The sequence below is a fragment of the Thamnophis elegans genome, chromosome 4 (genome assembly GCF_009769535.1).
Source record: "Thamnophis elegans isolate rThaEle1 chromosome 4, rThaEle1.pri, whole genome shotgun sequence".
In the NCBI taxonomy this organism is placed as follows: domain Eukaryota; kingdom Metazoa; phylum Chordata; class Lepidosauria; order Squamata; family Colubridae; genus Thamnophis; species Thamnophis elegans.
Window position 1 is genome coordinate 75,986,288 of NC_045544.1, and position 24,453 is coordinate 76,010,740.

General features: G+C 39.5%; 1 protein-coding gene across 2 annotated transcripts in view; it reads left to right on the forward strand.

The window, feature by feature from the left end:
* Window positions 1-24,453, forward strand: part of RASGRP3 (RAS guanyl releasing protein 3) — a 75,212-nt gene that overhangs the window by 36,067 nt on the left and 14,692 nt on the right. For both annotated transcript variants that reach the window (XM_032216813.1, XM_032216814.1), the window contains exons 2-9: window positions 8,042-8,222; window positions 9,503-9,605; window positions 10,663-10,725; window positions 11,776-11,907; window positions 13,351-13,498; window positions 14,643-14,816; window positions 16,726-16,842; window positions 19,337-19,612. In XM_032216813.1, coding sequence (XP_032072704.1) covers window positions 8,153-8,222; window positions 9,503-9,605; window positions 10,663-10,725; window positions 11,776-11,907; window positions 13,351-13,498; window positions 14,643-14,816; window positions 16,726-16,842; window positions 19,337-19,612 — 1,083 coding nt within the window. In that variant the 5' untranslated portion in view covers window positions 8,042-8,152. The remainder of the gene's footprint in view (window positions 1-8,041; window positions 8,223-9,502; window positions 9,606-10,662; window positions 10,726-11,775; window positions 11,908-13,350; window positions 13,499-14,642; window positions 14,817-16,725; window positions 16,843-19,336; window positions 19,613-24,453) is intronic.

Genomic DNA, 24,453 nt, shown 5'->3' on the forward strand with positions numbered 1-24,453 from the left:
TAAAATATTTGCCAAAGTTGTGGACTGAATGGGGGTTTGCGACCTCTCTCCGGTAGAAAAAGTGGAACTTATTGGTGGGGTGATATTGATTGTAATGAATGCGGAATGATTTATGTGGCTTAAATTCTGTTAGAAGGGATTACCTTAAAACAGAAGGTTAACTGACTTTTGTTGAAAGTATTATTTGAATATGTGGAATGATCCATGTTATTTAATTCTTATTAGAAGGGAAAGTTGGGTGAAATTACTTTGAGCTAGATCTTAAACTAATGTCTGCATAAATTTGATAGTGGTAAATATCAGACAAGCAAGGGATGAGGGTAAAATGCATGCGGAATGATTTACGTTGTTTAAATCCTATTAGAAGAGAAAGCCGGTTGGGATTATCTTAAGATAGAACGTAAACTGATTTTTGTGTAAAGTAATACTTGATTCACGCTGCTTAAACTTTACTAAGAAGGGAAAGTTTGGTTAGATTATTTTGAATTACTGTTTTAAAATGAGGTTAAGAAAGATTATTTACGCTGTTTAAATTCTATTAGAAGGGAAAGTTTGATTATTCTTCTGTAAAGTAATATTTGAATATGTGGCATGAGCCACGTTGCTTAAATTTTACTGGAAGGGATTATTTTTGGCTAGACTGTATATCGATGCCTACATAAATCTGTATAAATGTTTATCTGAATACAAGGTTAAGGAAGAGGAACGGGAGAGTCTACAGGAGGTTGGGGTAAATAACAAAGAAGTAAGAGACGAGAATAAAATATAGATAGAACGACTTATACTATTTAAGCATAGATAAAGATGGGGGGCTGAGCTCAACACAAAGAGTTTTTTTTTCCTTTTTTTTCCCCTTTTCTTTTTTCTCTTTTCTCTTTTCTTTTCTTTCTTTTTTTTGTTTTTCTTTCCTTTAATATATTACTTTTATTTTTAATCCATATGTACACAAGATACTTTAGACAGAAGGCAGTGCCAGGTGTGGGCCCTGGGAAGTCGGGGGGATTAGGGATGGGGATTTATGGGGGGTGGGTGGGTGGGTGTTAACATAGTCTCAATAAGAACAAGAATGTACTTATATACGGTTGTTTTTCTTTTTTCTTTTTTTCTTTTTTTTTCTTTTCCTTTTCTTTCTTTATATTTTTTTTCCTTGGTTTATCAGATTAAACAACACTTGAATAAAGGCATACACCAAGGAGGGAGGTAGAGGGAAAGAAGAGGGAGGAGTAAGGAAGGAGTAAGGGGAATGAAAGGAGGGCGTGTTGGGAGTAAGGGGAGAAGGAAGGTTTGAGGGGAAAGGGAAGTAGGAGGGGAGTGTTAGAGGGAGAAAGGAAAGTTGGAGGGGGTAGATGGGGTGTATGGAGGATGGAAGTGTCAGGTGGGGTTGTGAATGATGAGTTGTGTTTTCTTTTTTATTGTGTTTTCTTTTCTTACCCTGTATATAAGTGATTGCAAAATGGAATGTGAAAATGAATAAAATATATTATTCCCGAAACAAAATACTAGCAGGGAGGTCAAATAAAAGTGAAGCCATGGTCTTTCTAAACTACAAAGTTTAGAACACAAGCAAAGCATTGAATGTACAGTAAAGATGTTGCTCCCAGATTATGTCTCCAAGAAAGTCCCCGTATACATAAGGATTTGGGACTTCATAATATAGCCAAAACCTTCAAAAATCTGATGTTCAAATATTCAGCCTAAAGCTTTCTTTTGCGAGGCAATATCTTTACCTTTGGCCTGGCTTATGGAAATGTAGAAATTGTAAAAGGCATCTTCGACAGAAGAAAAAGTAAGCACTCCTGTTTAAGTTGTATAGTTGCTTAAAGTTGGTGCAGAAAATAAGTTGTGTTTATCTCTTCAAATACAGTATGTGGTTGGAAGAGAGCCTTGTCTGAAATCTAAAGTGAATTCAATTCCAATTTTGCATTATGACAATCATGTGTATTGCTGATGAATCTTATCTGCAACAGTAACCTTCCCATTCTAATTACATTAAAACATGTTGAATTACAATGCACTCTAAATGGCTACATTGGCTGGGAAGGTGCCCAATTGAGGATGATAATCTATGGCTATTACATGGGTTGCAATAATTAAGAGTTGAACTTGGTTGTGAGAAGACCTAGAATTGTGCCCCTTATCAGTCATGGAATTCACTGGATGGGAAAACTGTGGCTAGATGGATAAAATGAGGAGAGATCCTATAATATACTACATAGGTTTTCCTGAACTGGCATATTAAACAGATACAAATAACAACAAAATACAAATTTTGGACAGAACAGAATCTTTATAATGTAAGTTTTCACTTATAGAAAAAGCATAATTGTGCTAAGGAAAAACTAATGTGATCATCATATACTGTTGCCTTTATGAGGCTACACTATAATGAAAGAACTGTCCATAGTGAATATTCCCTCAAAAATGGCTTGGGTAAATAAATTAAGACTTATGTCATTTATTGAAATTGTTGATCAGGCACTAAATATAGCACAGAGTTGGTCAATGTAGCTTGATCCCTGTTAGATTGGGTAATAGATAGGCACACACAGGCTTAACGGTAACAACAGCTCTTTATTGAATACAATAAGTGAGAACAATCCAATGAAGGTTGAGCCTGACAGCAACCCTTTTATAGGGAGCTGTCAGACCCTTCGACCAATAGGATTAAACCTCTGTTCCCACCTGAACAGAGGACCTTGGTGGAAACCACTGTAGATAGGGTGAATATCTAACACCCCTCCCCTCTTAGATGGAACAATCCTACTGGTAACACAGGTAGGCGGACTTTTGGGTCGCTCTGCCTGACCTGCGCAGTTCAGTAGGAGGGGTTTCCTTGGACAGGTCGGACGGACCTGTTTGCTCCGCAGCTTTGTTTGGTGGAAGCTCCTGGAACCTTTCACAGCTGGAGCTTCTAGAGCCAGTTCACGTGGAGCTCGCTGCGGGCCTGCAACAAAACCAGATAAGTTTCCCGGTACCCTCAGGCTTGAGCTGGCTATGGAAGGAGTGAGTGATTGCTCCATTTCGGTAGGGCTTTGGCTAACTCGTTCAGGAGTTACCTCTGGTTGTCTAAGAGTGGAGTTGGAGAGGCAGCCACAGAGTTGGTCAATATCCCTTTTCCAATTCCTACCATTCTCGAGCTCTAAGAGGTAAGAGTGAGGGCCAGTGATGCGTATCACTGTGGCAGGAATCCACAGAGTTCCCTGTCGTAGTTGTGGGCATATACCGAATCCCCTACGCTAAATGTCCGAATCTTGCTTGTGGAGTCTGAGGGCGATGCGGCAGAATAATTGGAGTGTAGCCGGTGTAAGTGGGACCTTAGCTGGCGACCCATGAGAAGCTCGGAGGGGCTTCTCCCAGTGGTTGCACTGGGTGTGATGTGCTGAATTAGCAAATAGTGATCAACCCATGTTTGCCAATCTCCCAGGCCCATCCTAGCCAGGGCCTCTTTTGCAGCTCTCACCATTCTCTCTGCCTGACTATTGGAGGCCGGATGGAATGGCGCAACCAGGGCATGTCTGATTCCCTGAGCTGCTAGGAAGGTCTCGAATTGCATGGTGATGAATTGGGGCCCGTTGTCAGAGAACAAGACGTCAGGGAGACCGTGCATTGAGAAAAGTCTCCATAGCACTTGATGACCGCTTCTGCCATAGTGGAAGTCATCAGGACTACCTCTAACCATTTCGAGTAGACATCCACAACTACGAGAAATGTCTGGCCATAAACTTGGCCAGCAAAGTCAATGTGCACCCTAGACCATGGTGCTTGAGGTCGCTTCCACTCCTCAGCGGGTGCCTCTAGGTGAGCTGGTCTGGACTCCTGGCACGATGTGCAGGAGGCCACCTACTCTTCGATCTCCCTGTCCATGTTAGGCCACCACACATAACTCCTAGCCAAAGACTTCATCCTGACGATTCCAGGATCCCCTACATGTAAAGCCTCTAATACTGCAATGTGCAGTTTGGGTGGAACAACTACCTGGTCCCCCCACAGTAAACAGCCATTAACAACCAATAACTCATCGCGTTTGGCAAAATACATTTTGAAATCAGGCCCCTTGGGTCACCCCCTCCACACCCAGTTTAAAATTTGCTTGATGGTGGAGTCCTTTGCAGAGTGACGGGCAATGTCACTGAACAAGACAGACCCAGTTTCGAGGCAGTCAATGAGAAGGACTGGCGTCTCAGGGGTAGGGTCAATGAAAAGTTCTGGCAACGGGAAGCAGCTCAAAGCGTCAGCATGTCCCAAAGTGGAGCCAGGTCGGTGGATGAGGCAGTAGAAGTAGGCAGCTAGGAAAATGGTCCATCTGGTCATGCAAGGTGATAACGACACTGGGGTAGGTCGGTCCCCAGCTAGTAAGCCCCACAATGGCTTGTGGTCAGTAACCAGTTCGAAGTCCCGGCCGAAAAGGTATTCGTGGAACCTCTTTACTCCGGCCACTGCAGCCAAAGCTCACAGTCCAATTGGCTGTAGTTCCACTCAGTGGCAGACAAGGTCCTGGAGTAAAATGCAATAGGGGCTTCAGTTCCGTTGGGCATGCGATGGCTGAGGACAGCGTCGACACCGAAGGGGGAAGCATCGCAGGTCAGCACCAATGGCAGGGTCTGGCTGTATTGGACTAAAAAGGAGTCCGCCGACAGGAGTCATTTTACTGTGGCAAATGCGGCAGCCTCGGTTCTGCCCCAGGACCACTTCGCGTTCTTAGCCAGGAGACAGTGTAAAGGCTCGGCAACGGTGGCTTTCTGTTTGAGAAAGACGCTGTAGAAATTAAGGAGCCCGAGGAACGTCTGCAGCTTGGCTTGATTGTGAGGTGTCGGGGCCTCCTGAATAGCTTTGATTTTTTGTGTAGTTGGGTGAATCCCAGAACCATCGATCAGGTACCCTAGGAATTCATCCCTTGGCACATTAATTTGGCATTTCTCTTTTTTGAGACGGAGGCCTTTGTCTCTAATTCGAGCCAAAACTGTTCGTACGCATTTTAAAAGTTGCTCCTCGTTTGCAGCCGATACCAAGATGTCGTTGAAATAGAGGATGACTCCTGGAATCCCCTGCAAAAGCCATTCCATGATGCTTTGGAACAGACCAGGGGCAATACTAATGCCGAATTGCAAGCAGTGACATTTGAATGCACCCCTGTGTATCACAATGCTTTGGGCCTCTGCTGTAGCGCCATCTACAGGCAATTGTTGGTATGCCTGCGCCATGTCCAATTTTACAAAGATTTTTCCTGGGCCTAGTGAATGAAGTAGGTGTTATACAATGGGTACAGGGTAGGCACTTTGTTGTAGCGCTTTATTTATTGTGCACTTATAGTCCACACAGATATGGACAGACCCGTCAGATTTGACAGGTGTCACTATAGGGGGTCTCCGAGCGTGCATGAACAATCGGTTCTAGGATTCCCTGGCTCACAAGCTTGTCAATTTCCCTGTCAATTTTGGGGCGGAAAGCAAAAGGTACTCTCCTGGGCTTTAGCCTAATTGGGGCTATGTTGGGGTCCAAACTAAAGAAAATTGGAGTCCCCACATACTTACAGACTTGGCCTATTGACGTATGGTAGGTGACTCTATTGTTGCCCTCTCAGCGCCGTGGTGCCTTCTGCCAGGCCCCTGGTTTGGGCCTCTGTTGGTGGCTTGGTGCACTTTTAGGGTGCCAGGGCATGGCAGGAAATTCGATCCGGCACACCTTGGTGATGTGCCCCTTTCGCTCGCAGTGCTGACAGGTTGCGTCATGGAAATGGCAAGACGATCTGGCATGGTCTTCTCCGCAGCTGGCGCAGGGTGGGAGATGCGATTTGAATTTGCGTGCTGGCTCGGCGTGGTTACTGTGCATGCGGCAGTTGTCATCTTCCCTGCCTTCTGAGCTCTCAGGCTTTGCAGCCTCGCGATGTACGCGTGTACTTTTTTGTACTTCTTGTGGTACGCTTTGGCGCTGCAGTGTCTCAGTCGATTTGGCGGCTGATTTGGACGCTCTGGTCTTGTCCAATGCGATCTGCAGAGTGAGGTTAAATTTAACGAGTAACCTCCTCTGCAGGGTAATGTCCCACACGCTGCAAATTATGCGGTCCAGAATCAGCTCATCCAGGTCTCGGAATTCACTGTACGCTGTGGCCTTGAGAAGCGCTGCCACGTACTCGTTAATCAACTCACCCTTCTTCTGGTTTCTGATGTTAAACTCATGTCGGCGAACGTGCTTGGACGGCTTGTGTGCATAGTGGGTCTTTACCATCTGCTGCAGCGCGGACCAGGGAGCTGCCTTGAAGTGGTGTCGGCTCAGAAAGGTTTTTCGCCGTCTTGAACACTTCCCAGCCACAGTATGCGAGGAACATGTTCTTCTTGCGGCCTTTGGGAATGCCCATGAGGTCGTTTGCCTAGAGGAAGCAGTCAAATCGTAGCATGTACGATTCCCAGTGCTCTGTGACTGGGTCATATGGAGTCGGTGGGGTGCGCATAGCCATTTTGCATACAGAGAGTGATTTGAGTTTGCCACGCAAAAATGGCTGCGCGATGCTGTGCTGAGCTCCGGGCTCGATGTACTTGCTGGATTGCTACGCTCTTTTTGGTTCGCCTAGTTGCCTTCCAATCCCACCTTCGTCATCAGTGTTAGATTGGGTAATGGATAGGCACACACAGGCTTAATGGTAACAACAGCTCTTTATTGAATACAAAAGTGAGAACAATCCAGTGAAGGTTGAGTCTGACAGCAGCCCTTTTATAGGGAGCTGTCAGACCTTTCGACCAATAGGATTAAACCTCTGTTTCCGCCAGAAGAGAGGACCTTGGTGGAAACCACTGTAGATAGGGTGAATTTCTAACAATCCCTGTTTCAAATTGTAACCTCTTTTGAGGGAGGAGCTTGGTTTCTTCTGATCTGATAAAGAATCCTGATTGAATGGAAACATTAAACCTAAATCAATGTAATAGCTCTATTCTTCATAAACATGGTTATCTTAGGTTTTTTTGATGTTTTTTATTAATAGGTGCTTTTTGTCTCTACCAATTTCTTTTCTAAAAAGATTCTGAAATTTTAATAGCAAAAGTGGGCTTGACAATTGCAACAGTTATAATTATAAGAGCTGTAATGGTGCAGTGGTTAGAATGCAATATTGCAGCTAACTCTGCTGACTGCCAGGAGTTTGATCCTGAGCGACTCAAGATTGACTCAGTCTCCCATCCATCTGAGGTCTGTAAAATGAGGACCCAGACTGTTGGGAGCAATTTGTTATCTCTGTAAACTGCTTAGAGAGAGCTCTAAATATATAAGTCTAAGTGCTATTGCTATTGTGTCTTATTCATGTCTGATGTTTCATCATCTACTGATGAAACATCTACTGCTGGGTTTGCTATTATTTATAATACTTCATTGATTTACAAACTTTTTTCAATAGAATATAAATATTTCAGATGAACAAATACAGTGATTGCACTCTCAAACTTAAATTGACTATTTGTGTTTTAAATTTAGAGTCAGCAATGATAAATATTTTTTCTTGTTAGTACTTGTATTTCAGCAATTTCCTTGTCTGAACAAATTAGAGGAACAATTATTATTTATGTATAACAGTTATATCTTGCTGAGTCAAATTATATTCACAAAGCAGCTTACAATTAAGATAAATGACATTTATTGTACTGTCATTAACAGTTGTGAGTAATGATCATTCTAAAGTTGTGGCAAACCATCCATCCGGAAGGCAGAGCTGCCTTCTTTTGCAGTTGTTGCCCAACCTATTCTCATTTATCAGTTATAAAAGCTCTGCATAAACTGTTTCTGAGATGCCACTATGCAGAGTTCAGGTTTAATTCCCAAATGGTGCTAGGAAAATAAACATAGTAACTCTTTAAAGCAGCTGCATCTTATGCTGTTGCTATCCTGGGAAAGAAAAGGCACAGCTGCTTGGACTTGGAGAGATGACCTACATTCAAACTACCATGTGCTCTGCAACATCTTTTTGGAATCTGGACAGTTCTATTAACTTTCTACAAAGATGAATTGAATTATAAACCCTGATGTAAACATCTCGTTTCTCATCATCTTTCCACAGTTTTTTCAAGTGTCACAGAGAATGCAACTTACAGTTATTGAATGGGGCCCTTCCTGCTTTTCGTTGCTGTGGTGAAAGTGTGGCCATTTTTTTGACAAGGATCAAAGGACGATGGAGTCCAACACACTTGGAAAAGCTGCAACACTTGATGAACTATTACATGCCTGCATTAAAATGTTTGGTACAAATCTTAAATATATATTTTAACTCATCTAAACACTTTCCTCTTACTGGTAATTTACTGTGTGCTGTGTATTAACCCTACTTGTTGCCTGTCATTGCATTCATAGTGGCTTGGATTCATAGTATTTGGACTAATAGATTTAGTAGTGTTATATTTTATCTTAATATTATTTTAATTCAGGGTTGTTAGTTTCAAAGTTGTTAGAACTTTCCCCATAAGCTGAAATTATGAACCAACTTAAAGCATTCCATTGCAATACTGACCAAAATTAAAATTAATAGAAGGGTTTAATAAAATGCTGCTTGTGCCTGGTTAAATACAATCATATGTGAAAAATTGGTCCATATTTTGGTTGTCACGAGACAGGATTATGGTAATAAAAAAGAATTGCTAAGTTGGCCATTCTTGAAGTGAACATGATGTACTTCATCAGCCAAGTACCCTAGGTAAAAACTAGTTTCTTATGCAGAAATTTGTATTGATATATCTAGTTCATCAGCCAGTTCTAAGAAATAGTACATAAATAGGCTGGGATATAAGACAAAATGGACCTGGTGATGTAGGGGTTAAAATGCAGTACTGAGGCAAAATCTACCCACAGCCTGGAGTTCAACCCTGATTGGGCTCAAGGTTGATGTAAGTTTCCATCTTTTCAAGGTCAGCAGAATGAGGACCCAGACTGTTGGGGGCAGTATGCTGATGTTGTAAACCACTCAGAAAGTGCTATAAAGCACTAGGGGTCATATATGAGTCTAAGTGTTATTACTATTGCTTCACTAGGACAATATGTGTAAAATAATTTTGCAAATTTGATACCGTCTGACCATACATTGGAAAGACTGTTTAAGGAAATTGAAGTCCAATACATCTAGCACAGTGTTTCTCAACCTTGGCAACTTGAAGATGTCCAGACTTCAACTCCCAGAATTCCCCAGCCAGCATTCGCGAATGCATTCGCGAATGCTGGCTGGGGAATTCTGGGAGTTGAAGTCTGGACATCTTCAAGTTGCCAAGGTTGAGAAACACTGATCTAGCAGGTATCAGATTGAGGAAATGTATCCTAGAGAATTGCCTGGTGTACCCACATTTCTACTCTCTAATAGTGTATGGATTTCTCTGATAAATTCATTTCATTCCTCAACATAAAACTTTATTTTTATTTTGTTTTTATTTAGAAACAAATACTTAGCAATATTTAGGAATTTAACATTTGGATGCTTTTTCTCATTCAGTCATATTCACTGTTCTGTTTTCAATGTATCTGTTTTCTTTTACAGATGACAAAGGGGAGCTGAATGGCAATAATTTGCCAAGAACTTTTCTTTTAATGCATAGATGGTATCTGTCATCCACAGAGCTGGCAAATAAACTTCTCTCCCTATATCCTTTCAGAGAGTTATGTTGATGATTCTAAGAATCAGTTTATCTAAAATACTTTCAAGGTAGAACTTGATGATGATAGAGAAGCCATTTGACAAGCATAATTAAAATAAAAGCAATTATTTTTATTTGGAGGAAGATAAGTGAACTCTACTGTAAATGTACTTGTGGTTGCAGTCTTCCATTCTGCAGGTAGCTGGCGTTTCAAGTCAACTATATATTTCATTAAAAGCCCTTCTATATTATTGAAAAAAGAAAATAAAGAAAAAAGAAAATAACAGCAGACTATTAACAATGTATTGTAGATTTGTTGTTTTAAGCAATGAATAGGCTGAGATTGTGTTCCAGTTTCTTCAAAGTGATCATGGTGGAAAATTAAGCTGTCAACCTCCAAAGCGCCATAACTTGTATAAGTTATTTATATCTTGTGAATTGCAAAATAAATAGAAATATATAACTTTTAGTATTGTATTATGGTACAATCAGAGGTGGGTTGCTGCCAGTTTGTCTGAACTGGAAGTAGAATTCAGGCCTGGGTCACAGCACCAGCAGCGACCCAGCCCTGACACAACCCCAAACCAGTACCCTTGCTGCCTCTGATGTCGCTGCCATGTTGGATTTTAGTGACTGTACATACGCAGTTCACTGTAAATTGTTTTGCACATGCATGCAGAATAATTTACATAGAACAACGCATGCACGCACAATGCGTGTCTGATGCACACACAATGCGAACCAGTAGTAAAACCGGAAGCAACCCACCCCTGTATTCTATCCCTATTCATATTATATTACATAGAATATAGCTTTACATTTCTATTATAATCTTTGTAATAATGTAATAATGCATTGAACTTTTTTAGTCAAACATATTTACATCCTGCCTTTCTAATATTGTGTGGGTATCACATTTAAGGAAAGAAGCATAAAAGAAATGTTAAATATCAGATTCAATTATAATTAAAATATGCAATTGTAGTAGCTTAATCAAAATGCTCTGTTTAAGCAAAATTTAAAAACCAAAGAAAATTTTTAAAAACCTCTTTAACTAATTTACATATAGAAATGCCAATGGAGGAAACTGCAGTGAAATCCGCTTAAAAATCTGTTACTTTATGAGGTAAATGGAACTTTAAATTTAACTAGAAATGTACTTTTATAGTTTTCAAGGCTTAAGGGAATGAACCCTCCTATTTAAATTGAAACTATTGGAACTAAATTAAGTGCAAAATGATTCCAAATAGCCATGGTAGAAGGCTCCAGAATCAAATCCACTCATACTTCTATTTAATAAGCAATTTCCACTAAGACTGGAAAAACATCCTTCCATATCTCTTGAAGACCTGTTGCCAGTCAGAGGATGTGATTAGACAATTGTGTCCTTATTTGGTATAAACCTCAAGGGCAGTGATGGCAAACCTTTTGGGCTCAGTGTATCAAATATTCAGGAAATACCAACTTTGACTCTGGTGACATGCCACCACCACCACCCTGCCCCCTGGACAAAAGAGAAATGAAGAGCAATAAATTATCTGAATGTATTAATAGATACCATAAGTACACAATTGTAATTTTTTTTTCAAAATGCTTATTTAAGGCAATTTTAGATTGCACAAAGCCTGGATATTTTGGAGAATGCTCTTGCATGGCCTTGGAATCCTCCAAAAAGAGCAGAAAATCACATCCCATTCTTACAGTATATGTAAAGACCTCAGAGGCTCCATGAGAGCAGGGCCCTCTCACTTGACTTCCAGCAGGTCCAGAGGCCTGGTGTATCAGTAAAAATGTCATGGCATGTCATCTGTGACACATTTGCCATAGGTTCACCATCACTGCTCTAGGTGATTAAATACTGTCCCACAGTTGAGAAGAAGAGAGTAGAACTTATTTGAAAGGGATTTTTTTTTAGTTTTATAGAAGAATTGTTGTGTATAGGTGTCGTTTCTCTGTTAGACAGAGTAAATGTCTAAAGCTAAATATTTAATATTCATGGAGCTGCTGTTTATGGAGTAGAAAACATTCAGTGGTTGAGAGACCACATGTAATGGGACCCCTGCCCAGAGAATATACACAGTTGAGATAATTGATTAAAAGTACTATCTTCTCTGGTTCTGAAGTGTAAGAAATCCATGGGCAGATATATGACTAATTCTTGTGTTAACAATTTCAGGTACTGGATTTTAGAATTTCCTGCCGAATTTAATCTGGATCTTGGTTTGGTTCATCTGACTGAGGAGTTTCAAGAATTAGCTTGCCATCTAGGTTATGAAGAACATATACACCTTATTGACATTTCTAGCATGTAAGGATTATCACCTGTGAGGTACCATTATTAAACTAGGATTCTCAACATCATTATAAAGAAGCAATTGGTGTGGCATATTTGAAATGTCCTGTTTTATTATATGCTATATAAAAAGTTTTAATAATCTTCACATCAAATGCTAGCTACCAAACTAATAATGTCAGTCATGTCAAATTATTAGTAATGATGAAGAATTATGTAATAGCTGCCTCTTTAGATAACTGGAAAGAGAGGGTTCCAAGTAACACTCCAACAAAAGAAGACTTCACAAAAAACAAGGCATGCAGAGGGTTTGGGAATCCTGCAGAGTGCAAAAACTTTTTTTAAAAATTTACTTCTTTAAAATCTTGGTGCGTCTTATACTCCGATGTGTCTTATAGTCCCAAAAATACGGTTTATTATGAATGTATGTATGTATGTGTGTGTGTGTGTGTGTATGTGTACATATATATTTCAAAACATTATTTCTGTTATATAAGATATAACAAGATTGAACTGCTACTTTAAAGAATGACTTTGCATTATGGCTGTAGGTAGATTTTATTCCCAATTGATGCCATTGCAGTGATGCAATTAGATTTTAGGAATTGTCACTATATTCTGCAGAAGTATAGTGTTTTCTCTAATAGTCCATTCAATTGGCAGTGATCAGTCTGATAATAAAGTATCAGGCTAGATTTCTATAGTCAGCATCAAAGTCCTGAAAAGAAGAAAAAAGGCACCTTTCAGGCAACATATCCCTAGATGTGCAGAAGGCACTGCGGTATAACCTCAGAATGTGAGATTCACATTTTCCAGAAATGTGAAAAAACATCTCTCTTGTGTCTAATGTATTCTTAATTAGATCGTGTCTCTGCTGTCAAATGTTGGTGTCCACAGTTCTAAATCTGAAGTACTGACTACACTCAAATGCCTCTCAGTTTCCCTCTGTTTAATTTTCGTACATATTGTTAATGTTGACCCAATATGATGGACTGCTGTATAAAGATTTCAAAATCGATAGTATTTTGAGATAGTGCACACCAGATCAATATACTTCTGTCACATTCCAGCTTGATTTCACAGTCTTGAAAAATGTTTCTGGAAAAAAGTTGAAAACTATCTAAAGAAATCATCTAGCTCAATAAGAGTAAGTGAGCCTTCTCTAAGACGATACTCTTTCAATGCTTTGGATATTAACTTCCATCATTCCAAACCTGTCACTAAATGAATTGTTGCAAGTTGAGAACTATCTGTACTTGTCTCAGCATACTGACTCAGAGCAACTCTCTCACTTTCCTTATAATATATGAAGATTTTAAAGTCTTATCTCTGACTTTACACCAAAAAAGAATGTGCAAGTATTTTTCTTTATATGCCTTGACAATGGCCATTGTTTTTTTTCTGGGGCATCAGATCAAACCAGGCTCTACATTCTTTTTTTCTTTCTTTTTTTAACAGACCCTCTTATGATTGGATGAGAAGAATCACACAAAGGAAAAAAACATCCAAGAAAGGAAAAGCTTGTCTATTGTTTGATCACCTGGAACCCATTGAATTAGCAGAGCATCTGACTTTTTTGGAGTATAAATCATTTCGAAGGATCTCTGTAAGAATTTTACAATTTCTTATACTACTTTGAATTCATGGCTAGAAGTGCCTATAACTCTGAATCTGACCTTATGACAAAGGTTCCATGAAGTATTATATCAAGTCCCAATGCTAATTCATGCATGCATTCTCACTACCTATTGATTGTAGCATCAAGAGATTATTTTTATTGCACGTATGAAGTATCAGCGATAAATTATTAACCAAATCATACATAATCTTTTTAAACAGAGCAAATTAATTTTTGTACCATCAATTATTAATTAGGATGCCATAAACACTATTGCAAGTTCCTGCCTATTTAAGACAGAGGCAATTATTATGGATTTGCCTTCTTATGATAGAATACTTCTTAATAGCCCTTCTTATTTGGTCTGTGAATGGTTATTTACCTAAATTGTAAATAGCTGATGTGTTTAGCAGCTTCTGTGTGCAAAACAACAACCATGGGGTGGACAGATGACAGTTTCTAGCAGAAGGTGAATTAAACTACCAATGTAATCTGTAAAAGCTTACATTTTGCAAAACTGTCAATCTGATTCCACTTACACTTTGTCTCTGAGTTTGTAAGTAAAGCCATTATTATAAAGGTACTCCAAAAATCCAAAACATTCTCATGCAAAGAAAATATACTCATTAGCAATACATCCTTCATCAATTTATCAGCAGCTGAAACAGAGAATGTTTAACACTGGATGTTTATTTCATACATTCAGGTATGAGTCAGTTTGGAATAATCTTTGCAGTCACCAGATTACATGCAAAATATATCCAAATAAGTTTAGCTTGCTAATTATCCCACTATAGAGAACTGCTTCTGAAATCCAAAGCCATGTAAGTTCTGAAGGCTGTTGGAAAAGATATGAACGAAGGAGAGTCAAGATTTAATCATTGTGATGATGATGATGATGATGATGATGATGATGATGATGATGATGATGATTACATTAACAATAATAATTAAACTGCACATACTTAAAATACTTTCCTTTGGATGAGGGCATTTAAGGAGTAGAGCTTTTGTAGCAAATGTGGGAATTCTTGAATTTGCTTTCCCAGCAAATCTGGAGGGCACCACCTTGGGGATGTGTTAATATGATTTGAGATAATCACATGAGAGTGAAGCTCCTCCCTTTGACTAGTTTACAGATTATCAGAGCTATGTGATCCATGGATGCCTGGAGAACAATCCGACCCTGGAAAGGTCAATTGCTTTATTTAATGGCATCTCAAAGTGGGTCCAATTGATGGTTCTGAGCAAACCAACTCCTCAACAAAGAGCAGAAGTTATCACAAAATTCATCAATGTTGCACAGGTAATTTTATGCTGTTGGAGCCTGATTTAATCCTGTGGAATAAAATTGAATGAAATGCAGGTTAAAAAAAAGAGTCTGTGACTTCAATGTTTTAAACTGTTTCATATTTAATATATTCTCTTCGTGGAGAAGTCCTTAACACTTGGATGCTGCTGGGCATGTATATGGAATTTCAAAAACCAGGATGTAGGTACTGTCAAAAAAATGGCTGTTAGGCGGGATTTTCTCCATTGTAAAATGTCAGACTTATAAGGTTCATTATCAGGTTCATTTTGTAAGCGGCCCAGAGTTGCTTCAATAGTGAGATGGGTGGCATATATATTTTATAAATAAATAAAGCATCAATTTTCAGAAAGCTCTTTGACACCCTTCTAGGCTCGTATCCAATAGGATATTCCCTTTATCTCTGCTTATTTTTATTCCTTTGAGGGAGATTGGCAAATTTCCAAGCAAAGCACTGGGCAATCACTGCCCATCAATTTCTAGAGAACAAAGTTGTATACTGTTGCTGTGCTTTGCGGTGTGCCAGCTTCTCTAAAAATAATATTAAAAATAAAAAGCCGAAGAATGTTGTTGGCTGCCATTGGAAAAAGTTGATAAAAGGCATAGCATACATTTAACTACTGTTCTTGATGATCCACAGTATGTTAAAAAAAAAGATCCTGGTTAAATAAAAAGACTATATATAAAAAAAGAGGATGAACCATTTTTCAGAAATGTGCTGAGTCTACTTTTATGTGTATCATACAAGCTACTTCCCTCACTGCAGACCACCCATATCATGTTCCAAAATGAGAAAGGGTAGAATCTGAGGGTCTACCTGGAATCTTTTTGATGATGGGAGTTTACTCTAGACCAGTGTTTCTCAACCTTTGCAACTTGAAGTCCTGTGGACTTCAACTCCCAGAATTCCCCAGCCAGCTGGCTGGGGGATTCTGGGAGTTGAAGTCCACAGGACTTCAAGTTGTCAAGGTTGAGAAACACTGCTCTAGACCATCATCTTGCAATTCCCTTTTGATTGATTTATGGATGGCCGTGCTAATAGACCTTTCATGTAGCAGTTCCACAAATGTCACAAGCAGAATGTCACAAGAGCATGGGGTGCAAATCATTATGCCTATCAAATCAGGTTCCAAATGAAAAGTGTAAAGACATTAAAAAAAACATTTCTAATAAATTGTGCACCCCAGTCTCTGCAACAAAGGGAGCAAAGGAGCAAAACTGTGACTTCTACACTTGGGTTCAGTATCAGGACACAAGTACCAAAAGGTGAAGAGTGCATTGTGATGTTGCCACATACATTTCTTCATTACTTCTTTTTTTATCACTGTGGTTTATAAACAAATTCCTATGAATATGTGTAATGGAAATATATGTAAATGTCATTGATTGAATATGGAAAAAGTTGATCGGTATATATCTAACTTTATTTCTCTCTATAAATATGTTACAGTCATGGACTTAAATCTTGAAATTAATAAATTCTAAATAATATTTAAGCTTGTAATGGAATTTTTCCTTCTTTTTTTAATCATTTACTTTATTCAAAAATCATTTTAATTTATGGATTTATTGACAGCTCTATCAGTACTTGAATTTCTAATATAAACTGCTGAATCAAAATTACTTTTGATGCTTGGTTGTGAAATAACACTCCTCAGTCACAATCCTATTGGTCTAAATTACATAAAATTGTGGGATTTCACCATCTGGAGTTTATTTGTATGCTTCTCTTCTGAGACCATACATTTGGTCTAGATCAGGGTTTCCCAATGTTGAGAACTTTAATATTTGCCAGGGAGTTCTGAGAATTGAAATCCACACATCTTCAACTGAAGTTCCCAAGCTTGGTTTAGATGAATAATGAAAAATATAATTTTTTAACAAAAATGTTCGAATGTCTCCACAGAAACTTCTTCAGCTTCAAAATTTCAATACACTGATGGCTGTTGTAGGAGGCCTAAGTCACAGTTCTATTTCACGTCTGAAAGAAACTCATTCTTATCTTTCTTCAGAAGTTACCAAGGTATGAGAGTAAACTCACATTTCATTTCTACATAGAAAAAATATACCACTGAATTTTTAAATAGGTTGAAAGTGGCATAAGGAAAATTGAAGTAGGAAGTTATGCCCCAACAAAGAGAGATATAAAAGAACTTTCTGATGGTGGTCTGGGGAAAATTGAAGAGGGTTGGTGTGTCAAAACAAAGAAAAGGGAGACAGCAGGAACAGAGAAGTGGGACAAGAGACTTACTATGAAAAAATCAGACAACTAAAAATTGTTATATGGGAAACTACAAAACTCAGATAAGGGGTTTATTCCTAAATATGACAATAAAATGGAATTGCTAACTGGTTGAATATGATATTGGAAAGATAATTAAACAAAGGTTAAAATACATGGAATATGGACAAATATGAAACTGAGATGGGGAGATTGTAAAGCAGAGGTTTGTGATTCATTTTTATACATGCTAATTAAACTGAGTTGCTAATTGATTGAATATGACAATAGAACAGGGGTGGGTTCCTCCCGGTTCACACCGGTTCGCACAAACCGGTTTGTCGGTGAACCCGGAAGTAAATAACTTCTGGGAACGCCGGTACCGGTCCTGGCCCCTGTCACTGCAAAGCGCCCTTTTGCCGGCGAGTCACAGCTCACTTGCTCATTCCCCCGCCCATCCGCAGCTCGCTCCCTCGCTCCCCAACCCATCCGCACTAAGCCCAGCCTGCCGCTCACTGATTGGCTGGAGTCCAGCCAATCAGTGAGCAGGCTCGAGGCGAAGCGAAGCTTTTTTCGTGCTTGACCTCCATTTGAAAATTCCCTTCAGCCTTCGCTTGCTGCTTCCCCCTCAGGTAAGCAACAAAGCCCCAGCGGCAGGACTCGGGAGGCTTCGGGTGGGTGGCGGCGGCCCAGCTTTTGTGAGGGAAGGCCTGTGCACTACACAGCCGAAGCTGGGTGGGGGGGGCAGCGGTGGCGGCGTTAGTGGCGGTGTTGGCGGCGGCAGCTGTAGCGGCTGAAGTGGGGGGCGGCAGCATTAGCAGTGGCAGCATTAGTGGGGGCGTTAGCAGCGGCGGCTTTAGCAGCGGCGGCGTTGGCGGCGTTAGCGGTGTTAGCGGCGTTAGCAGTGGCGGTAGGCCTTCCCTTGCAAAAGCCGCGGGCTTGCGTGCACTCCGCAGCCAAAGGCGGGTGGGGGGGCAGCGTTAGCGGCGTTGGCGTTAGCGGCGTTGGCGTTAGCGGCGTTGGCGTTAGCGGCGGTGGCTTTAGCGGCGTCGGCATTAGCGGCGTCAGCGGCATTAGCAAGCCACTCCCACCGGTCACATGGGTAGAAAGCCACTCCCACAAAGGAGGCCACGCCCACAGAGTAGGTTCGAACAATTTTTGAAACCCACTCCTGCAATAGAAGGACAATTAAGTGTGATTAAATATATATGAAACATGGATATATATAGAACTATTAAGATGATGAACAGGGTGAGATGTGTACCACTTATTAATCTATATAGTAGATTAAGGGAGTTGTAATGAACATTGAACAGTAAGGATTGTTATTTAAAGACAATTAAGGGTGATATAATCCAAGATATGGTAAAATGAAGAGGGAACATGAAATATATTTACAGTGGGAAACTATTGAGATTTAAAGACAGAAGCACAAATTGGGTGTGTGTAAGGATGTATAATTATATAAATATAATGATGAGAATAGCTGGGAATTGTAACCAGGTCTTAATCCCGGCCTGAACTAGGCTGAGGGTGGTGGTTAAAGGCACAATGACTATATATGTATACTTTTTTGTTCTATTTCTTAAAAAAAGGGAGGAAGATACATGTTAAAATTAAATATCTATATTGAAAAGGAATTATATAAACACCATCAACATAAAATGGAGCTCGCTCAGAAGCTGAAATACACCAAGCAAATGAGATGGAGAGTGTGAAACAGAGGAGAGAGGCAAGGACTTCTGAGATGGAGAGGAATAGAAGAGAGGGCAGGGGGGGAGAGAAAGGAGGAGTGGAAAGGGGAGAGAGGAGAAAGAGAGAGGAAGGTGAAGTGGAGAAGAGAAGGATGACAGAGGGAAGAAAGGAAGTAGGGAGGGGGAGGAGAGAAGGAGAAGAAAGTGATGGATAAGGTGCAAATATGGTGTATGTAGAGCAGAAGAGCCAATAATCGTTTTTGGGAGTTGATGGTAAGATGAATTGATGTATAAATTGTATTGTATTACATTAATACAATTGTATTAATAATACAATACGATGTTGGCTATGTAATAGTATATATGTGATTATATGTTATGAAAATGAAAAAAATAAAAACTTAAAAAAAATAACTATGACTCTTTGTCAAATATATACAGGAATCAATCATCTGCTTTATTTTTGCAATTGGAAAGTGATTCCCTTTACAAAAAAGTTAGATTTCTAGTCCTCCCATGTAATTTTTCTAAGTTTCCTCTTAATCAAAGCAAAACCAAGAATGTTATTGCTGAGTCTTGCTTCTTCTTGGCCTTCTTTGTAGGATTGGGATGAAATGACTGAACTGGTCTCTTCCAATGGAAACTACTGCAACTACCGCAAAACATTTGCAGACTGTGTCAACTTCAAAATCCCCATCTTAGGAGTCCACTTGAAGGATCTAATAGCAGTTCATGTAGTTTTTCCAGACTGGATCAATGAGGACAAAGCTAACCTTGTGAAAATGCAGCAGCTTTCAGTCACTTTGAGTGAGCTGATAGCCCTGCAGACAGCATCTCACCATCTTGAGCCAAATATGGATTTAATTAATCTACTGACGGTAAGATTAATATGACTTGTGCAGTGCTACTTGAAGATTGTTCAAAAATATCTGCTGATATACTGTGGAGCAACTCACAATATTTGGTAAAATGGATACATGACACAATACTGTACTATAAACCTGGGTTGATCATTTGTGTATTTTTTAAGCCAAATTTAATGATTGGTAATCTAATTTAAGATTTAAAAAGTATAGCCAGTCTTTGCTTTAAGGACTTCCTTCATTTTATTCAAAACAGTCTCAGAGGTTCTATCCAGAGATCTACCATCAAAACCAGATAGATTGATAGTCATTATAGACTGGGCCTTCTCAATTATGAAGCTCCTTTTTAAATGCTTTATGTATAGACCTTCAAACAAGTATTTTTTTTAAAAAAAAGCAATGTTCTCAGCAGCTTTTTCCTAATAAAGTTTTGGTGTTGTTGATCTGAAATGCCTCTGAAAAATCTTTAGAAAATCCATCTGGTCTTTTGTTTGGTTTGATTATTGTTTGGTTTACACTGGAATTGTTTTATACAGGTGAAACTCAAAAAATTAGAATATCGTGCAAAAGTTCATTTATTTCAGTAATGCAACTTAAAAGGTGAAACTAATATATGAGATAGACTCATTACATGCAAAGCAAGATAGTTCAAGCTGTGATTTGTCATAATTGTGATGATTATGGCTTAAGAAACCCTTTGCAAGTGTTATGGCTTAATTAGCTGATTAGAGTGGGACACTTTGAGCCTAGAATATTGCACTTTTTCACAATATTCTAATTTTCTGAGATTGTGGATTTGGGGTTTTCATGAGCTGTAAGCTATTCTAATGGTAGAAGTAGTTGGTGTTCAGGATTCCATACATAATGGAAGGAGTCCCAGATTGGATGATTGGTGTAATCATTGGAGAGTTTAGGTGCCCTTGTGATGTCCTTTTGAAGTCCTGCTGCTCTAATAATTTTTGAACAAGATGACTAAAATTAATTATACTTGACTTCATTAAATGTTTTTCACTTACTTCTGCTAGACTATCGTTGCAGTGACATTTTTACATGGAACACTTCAGTTTTGTTCCATTCAGTTACTGATCAGGCCTATATAACTTAAAGAATTTGGGATCTCCTAGAAGAATTACGGCTGTCTGCTGTATGAACCTGACAAACATTCAGGCGTGATCAACAGGTCTTCCCATTTGAAATTAAGAAGGCAAAGGAGGAAGAGTCTTCTTGGCTATGGGTTTCTTATTTAGAAAAGGGGAGGACATCTTAAAACCTTTTCTATTTGAGTCATTTTATCTGCATCACTATTATTTTTAAGTTTTTTAGGCTTCTGGTGATCACAATTGCTTCCATTATTTTATGGGTTTTTTCTTTGAATGCTATTTATTTGTTGTAATTTGATCATGTGCTACTGTAGACCTTTATCCTAGTAAATCTATTAAAGCTGCAATTGTTTTGCAGCAGGATTACTTCTAACTAAGCCTGCTAAGGAAGTTACTGCAAATAAAAGGAAATAAGCAGGGTTAATCATTAGCACTGCACACAGTATTTAAGATTGCATAGATAGACCATCTGATAAATTGGTTATTTGTTTGATTGTTTATTTAAAATATTTATACAGCCATCCATCTTACAACAATAAATCTGACAGATATACAAAGATTAAAATGATAATACAAAATGATGCCCCAGGTTGAACAACCCCCAGAACAAAATCACAGTATTGAGAAAATTGACTTAGCTGCCTGGAGAAACAGATCTTCAGAGATTTATGAAGGGCTAGCAGAGTTGGTTGCATCTCAGTGGATGCAGCTATAGAGAAGGCACAAGATCCATGGTGGCATTGTTGGATGGAGGGGTTCCAGAACATAGTCTCTCTATTAGGCCTGGTGGGACAGCAGAAAGAATGGAGGAAAGATGGTCCCAGAAATAGCCTGCTCCTTTCCCATATAGGATTGAATAAATGGTAACCCTCTGGCAATCTACTGGGAGCCAGCGCACTCATGAAGCTATATATTTTATGAGAATATCAAGAATGGTCATAAACTTCAGATGGTCCAGAATGTTGTATTGTGGGCACACACCAGCATTCTGGGCCATCTGAAACTTCTGGATGTTCTCCAGGGTCAGCTCAATGTAAAGGGCATTATTCTAATTTAAATGGGAGATGACTAAGATATGAATCACCATGAGCCAGGCTTCCCAGTCCAGGAAAAGATGAACCTGTGTAAAAGCCCACAATGCAGCTGTCTCCTGCTTTTGGATAAAATCTGTGAGACTAGGAAGACCATCCAAGTTGCACACTAATTCTGAATGGAGAAGTTTGTCCTCTTCAAAACTAAAGATGGAAAATCTTCAGGACTTAAAATCTAGAGCCACTCAGTTTTTCCAGAATTAAGTTGAAGCCTGTCCTCCTCCATCTAAATCTCCACAAATTCTAAGCACCCTTTTTTGCAGTCATTGTTAAATAAATCAGTTTTCGCAAATGGGCTGTTTTTTTTTTTTGCTGGAAAACAAAAGTAAACCACAGAAACTGGGGGGGGGGGGGGGACCAAAAATCACAATCATGCAACCACAGGATGCTGCAAATGGGTATAAATGTGAACCAGTTGCCAAAGCACCTAACGCAGGGGAGGGAGTACAGCCAGCAGAACTTCAAAAACAGGTTGTAAGTTGCTCTGGGCAAGTTGTTGTAACTTAGCTGCTAAGCGACCAGTTGTTGAGCAAGGACTACCTGCGCTATGTTGCTATTTTTTTTCAGGATCATCCTTTATTTTCCTTACCTATTCTCTGTTCCTTTCCTATTGTCAAATGTTGCAGTCAGGAATATATATATCTGGTACCAAATTAAAACTTGCATGTTTTTTAAATATAGAAATATTATATATTAGTATTCAGAACAAACACAACCCCCCTAAACACATCCTGGACCTGACCAACCACTGCCTAACCAACACATACTTCATCCATAATGGACAAAGATACAAACAGATGGAAGAAGCACCCATAGGATCACCCCTCTCACCCATCATCGCAAACTTATATATGGAACATTTTGAATCCAATGCCTTAGATAAATCTGAACACAAACCCAAACTCTGGCTTAGATATATTGACGACACTTTCGTCATTTGGCCACATGGGAAAGAAAAACTGCACAACTTCCTCACACATCTCAACAGCCTATACACCAAAATACAATTCATTATGGAAACAGAAGCAAACAAACAACTTCCCTTTCTGCATGTCCTAATCTACAAAAAACCTAATGGCTCCCTAGGACACACCATCGACTGGAAGAAAAAAAAAACACCAACCGCTACTTAAACGCATAATCCCATCACCACCCTGCACAGATCAACTCTGTAGCCAAGACTCTCATCTCCAGAACCAAACGCCTAGCTGACAAAGACCACCTGAAAACTGAATTACACACTCTCACAAATGTATTAATCTCTAACGGATTCTAAAGAAAAACAATTACCAACCTAATCCAAAGGGAGGCTTCCCTCCAAGAACCGAGACACAGAACAGAACAGCATCGCCCTCCTCCCTTACATCAAAGGCACCACAGATAAAATCAGCAAAATTCTCCACAAATACAATATCAAGATAGCCATTAACACTGACCAAAAAATAGCCAACGTCTTAAGAAACCCCAAAGAGAAAATCCAGCTAGAAAACCAAGGAGTCTACAAAATACCATGCAAAATCTGCCCTGCAACATACATAGGACAAACTAATAGGAGAATAAATGCATGCATCGCAGAACACAAGAACGCAGTAAGAAAAAAAGAAAAAACTTCCTCCCTTTTCCAGCACCTTAAAGCCATAGGACACAAAATTGATTCTGAAGGAACTAAATTAATCTCCAAAACTTACCACTTCAACAAGAGAATAATTATGGAAGCTATCAAAATAGAGAAACATCCCCAAAACATGAACAAACAAGATGATACCTCCCGCCTACCAGACGTCTGGAAACCAGCCCTAGTCAACAAATGAGCCCCACCCACCATCGAGGCCGTTACAGCACAAAACAACAATGGACACACAGCCAGCACCAATCTACCAATCATGATACAACTACACAGCCAATCAATCCACTTACTGAAACAAAGCCAGCACTCCACACACACACACCAAGATTTATAGAGAGACGGCAGCTCCGACCACACTTTTCTCACACAGACACGAAGCCGAAAACACCAGCCTGAAGATGGCGAGTGAGACCTCGCCGAAACGTTGCCAAGACAATCTCAATCTTACATGGGAAAAGACTTGAATACAACAAGATCAGCATACCTACACCCGTGAAAATTTACAAAAATATGTATGTATGTGTGTATGTATGTATGTATGTATATGGTCTTGTTCTATTCGGGTCTTTTCCTGTGTAAGATTGAGATTGTCTTGGCAACGTTTCGGCGAGGTCTCACTCGCCATCTTCAGGCTGGTGTTTTCGGCTTAAAGCGTGATTGGAGCGTTGTTGTAATGGCCTGGGTGGTGGGTGGGGCTCGTTTGTTGACTGGGGCTGGTTTCCAGATGTCTGGTAGGTGGGAGGTATCATCACGTTTATTTATGTTGTGGGGGTGTTTCTCTATTTCGATAGCTTCCATAATTATTCTCTTGTTAAAATGTTCAGTTTTGGAGATTAATTTGGTTCCTTCAAACACCAGCCTGAAGATGGCGAGTGGGACCTCGCCGAATCGGGTCTTTTCCCATGTAAGATTGAGATTGTCTTACATGGGAATCTTATACGGGAAAAGACCCGAACACAAGACCAGCATAACTACACCCGTGAAAATCTACGAAAACAAATATATATTTGTTTTCGTAGATTTTCACGGGTGTGTGTG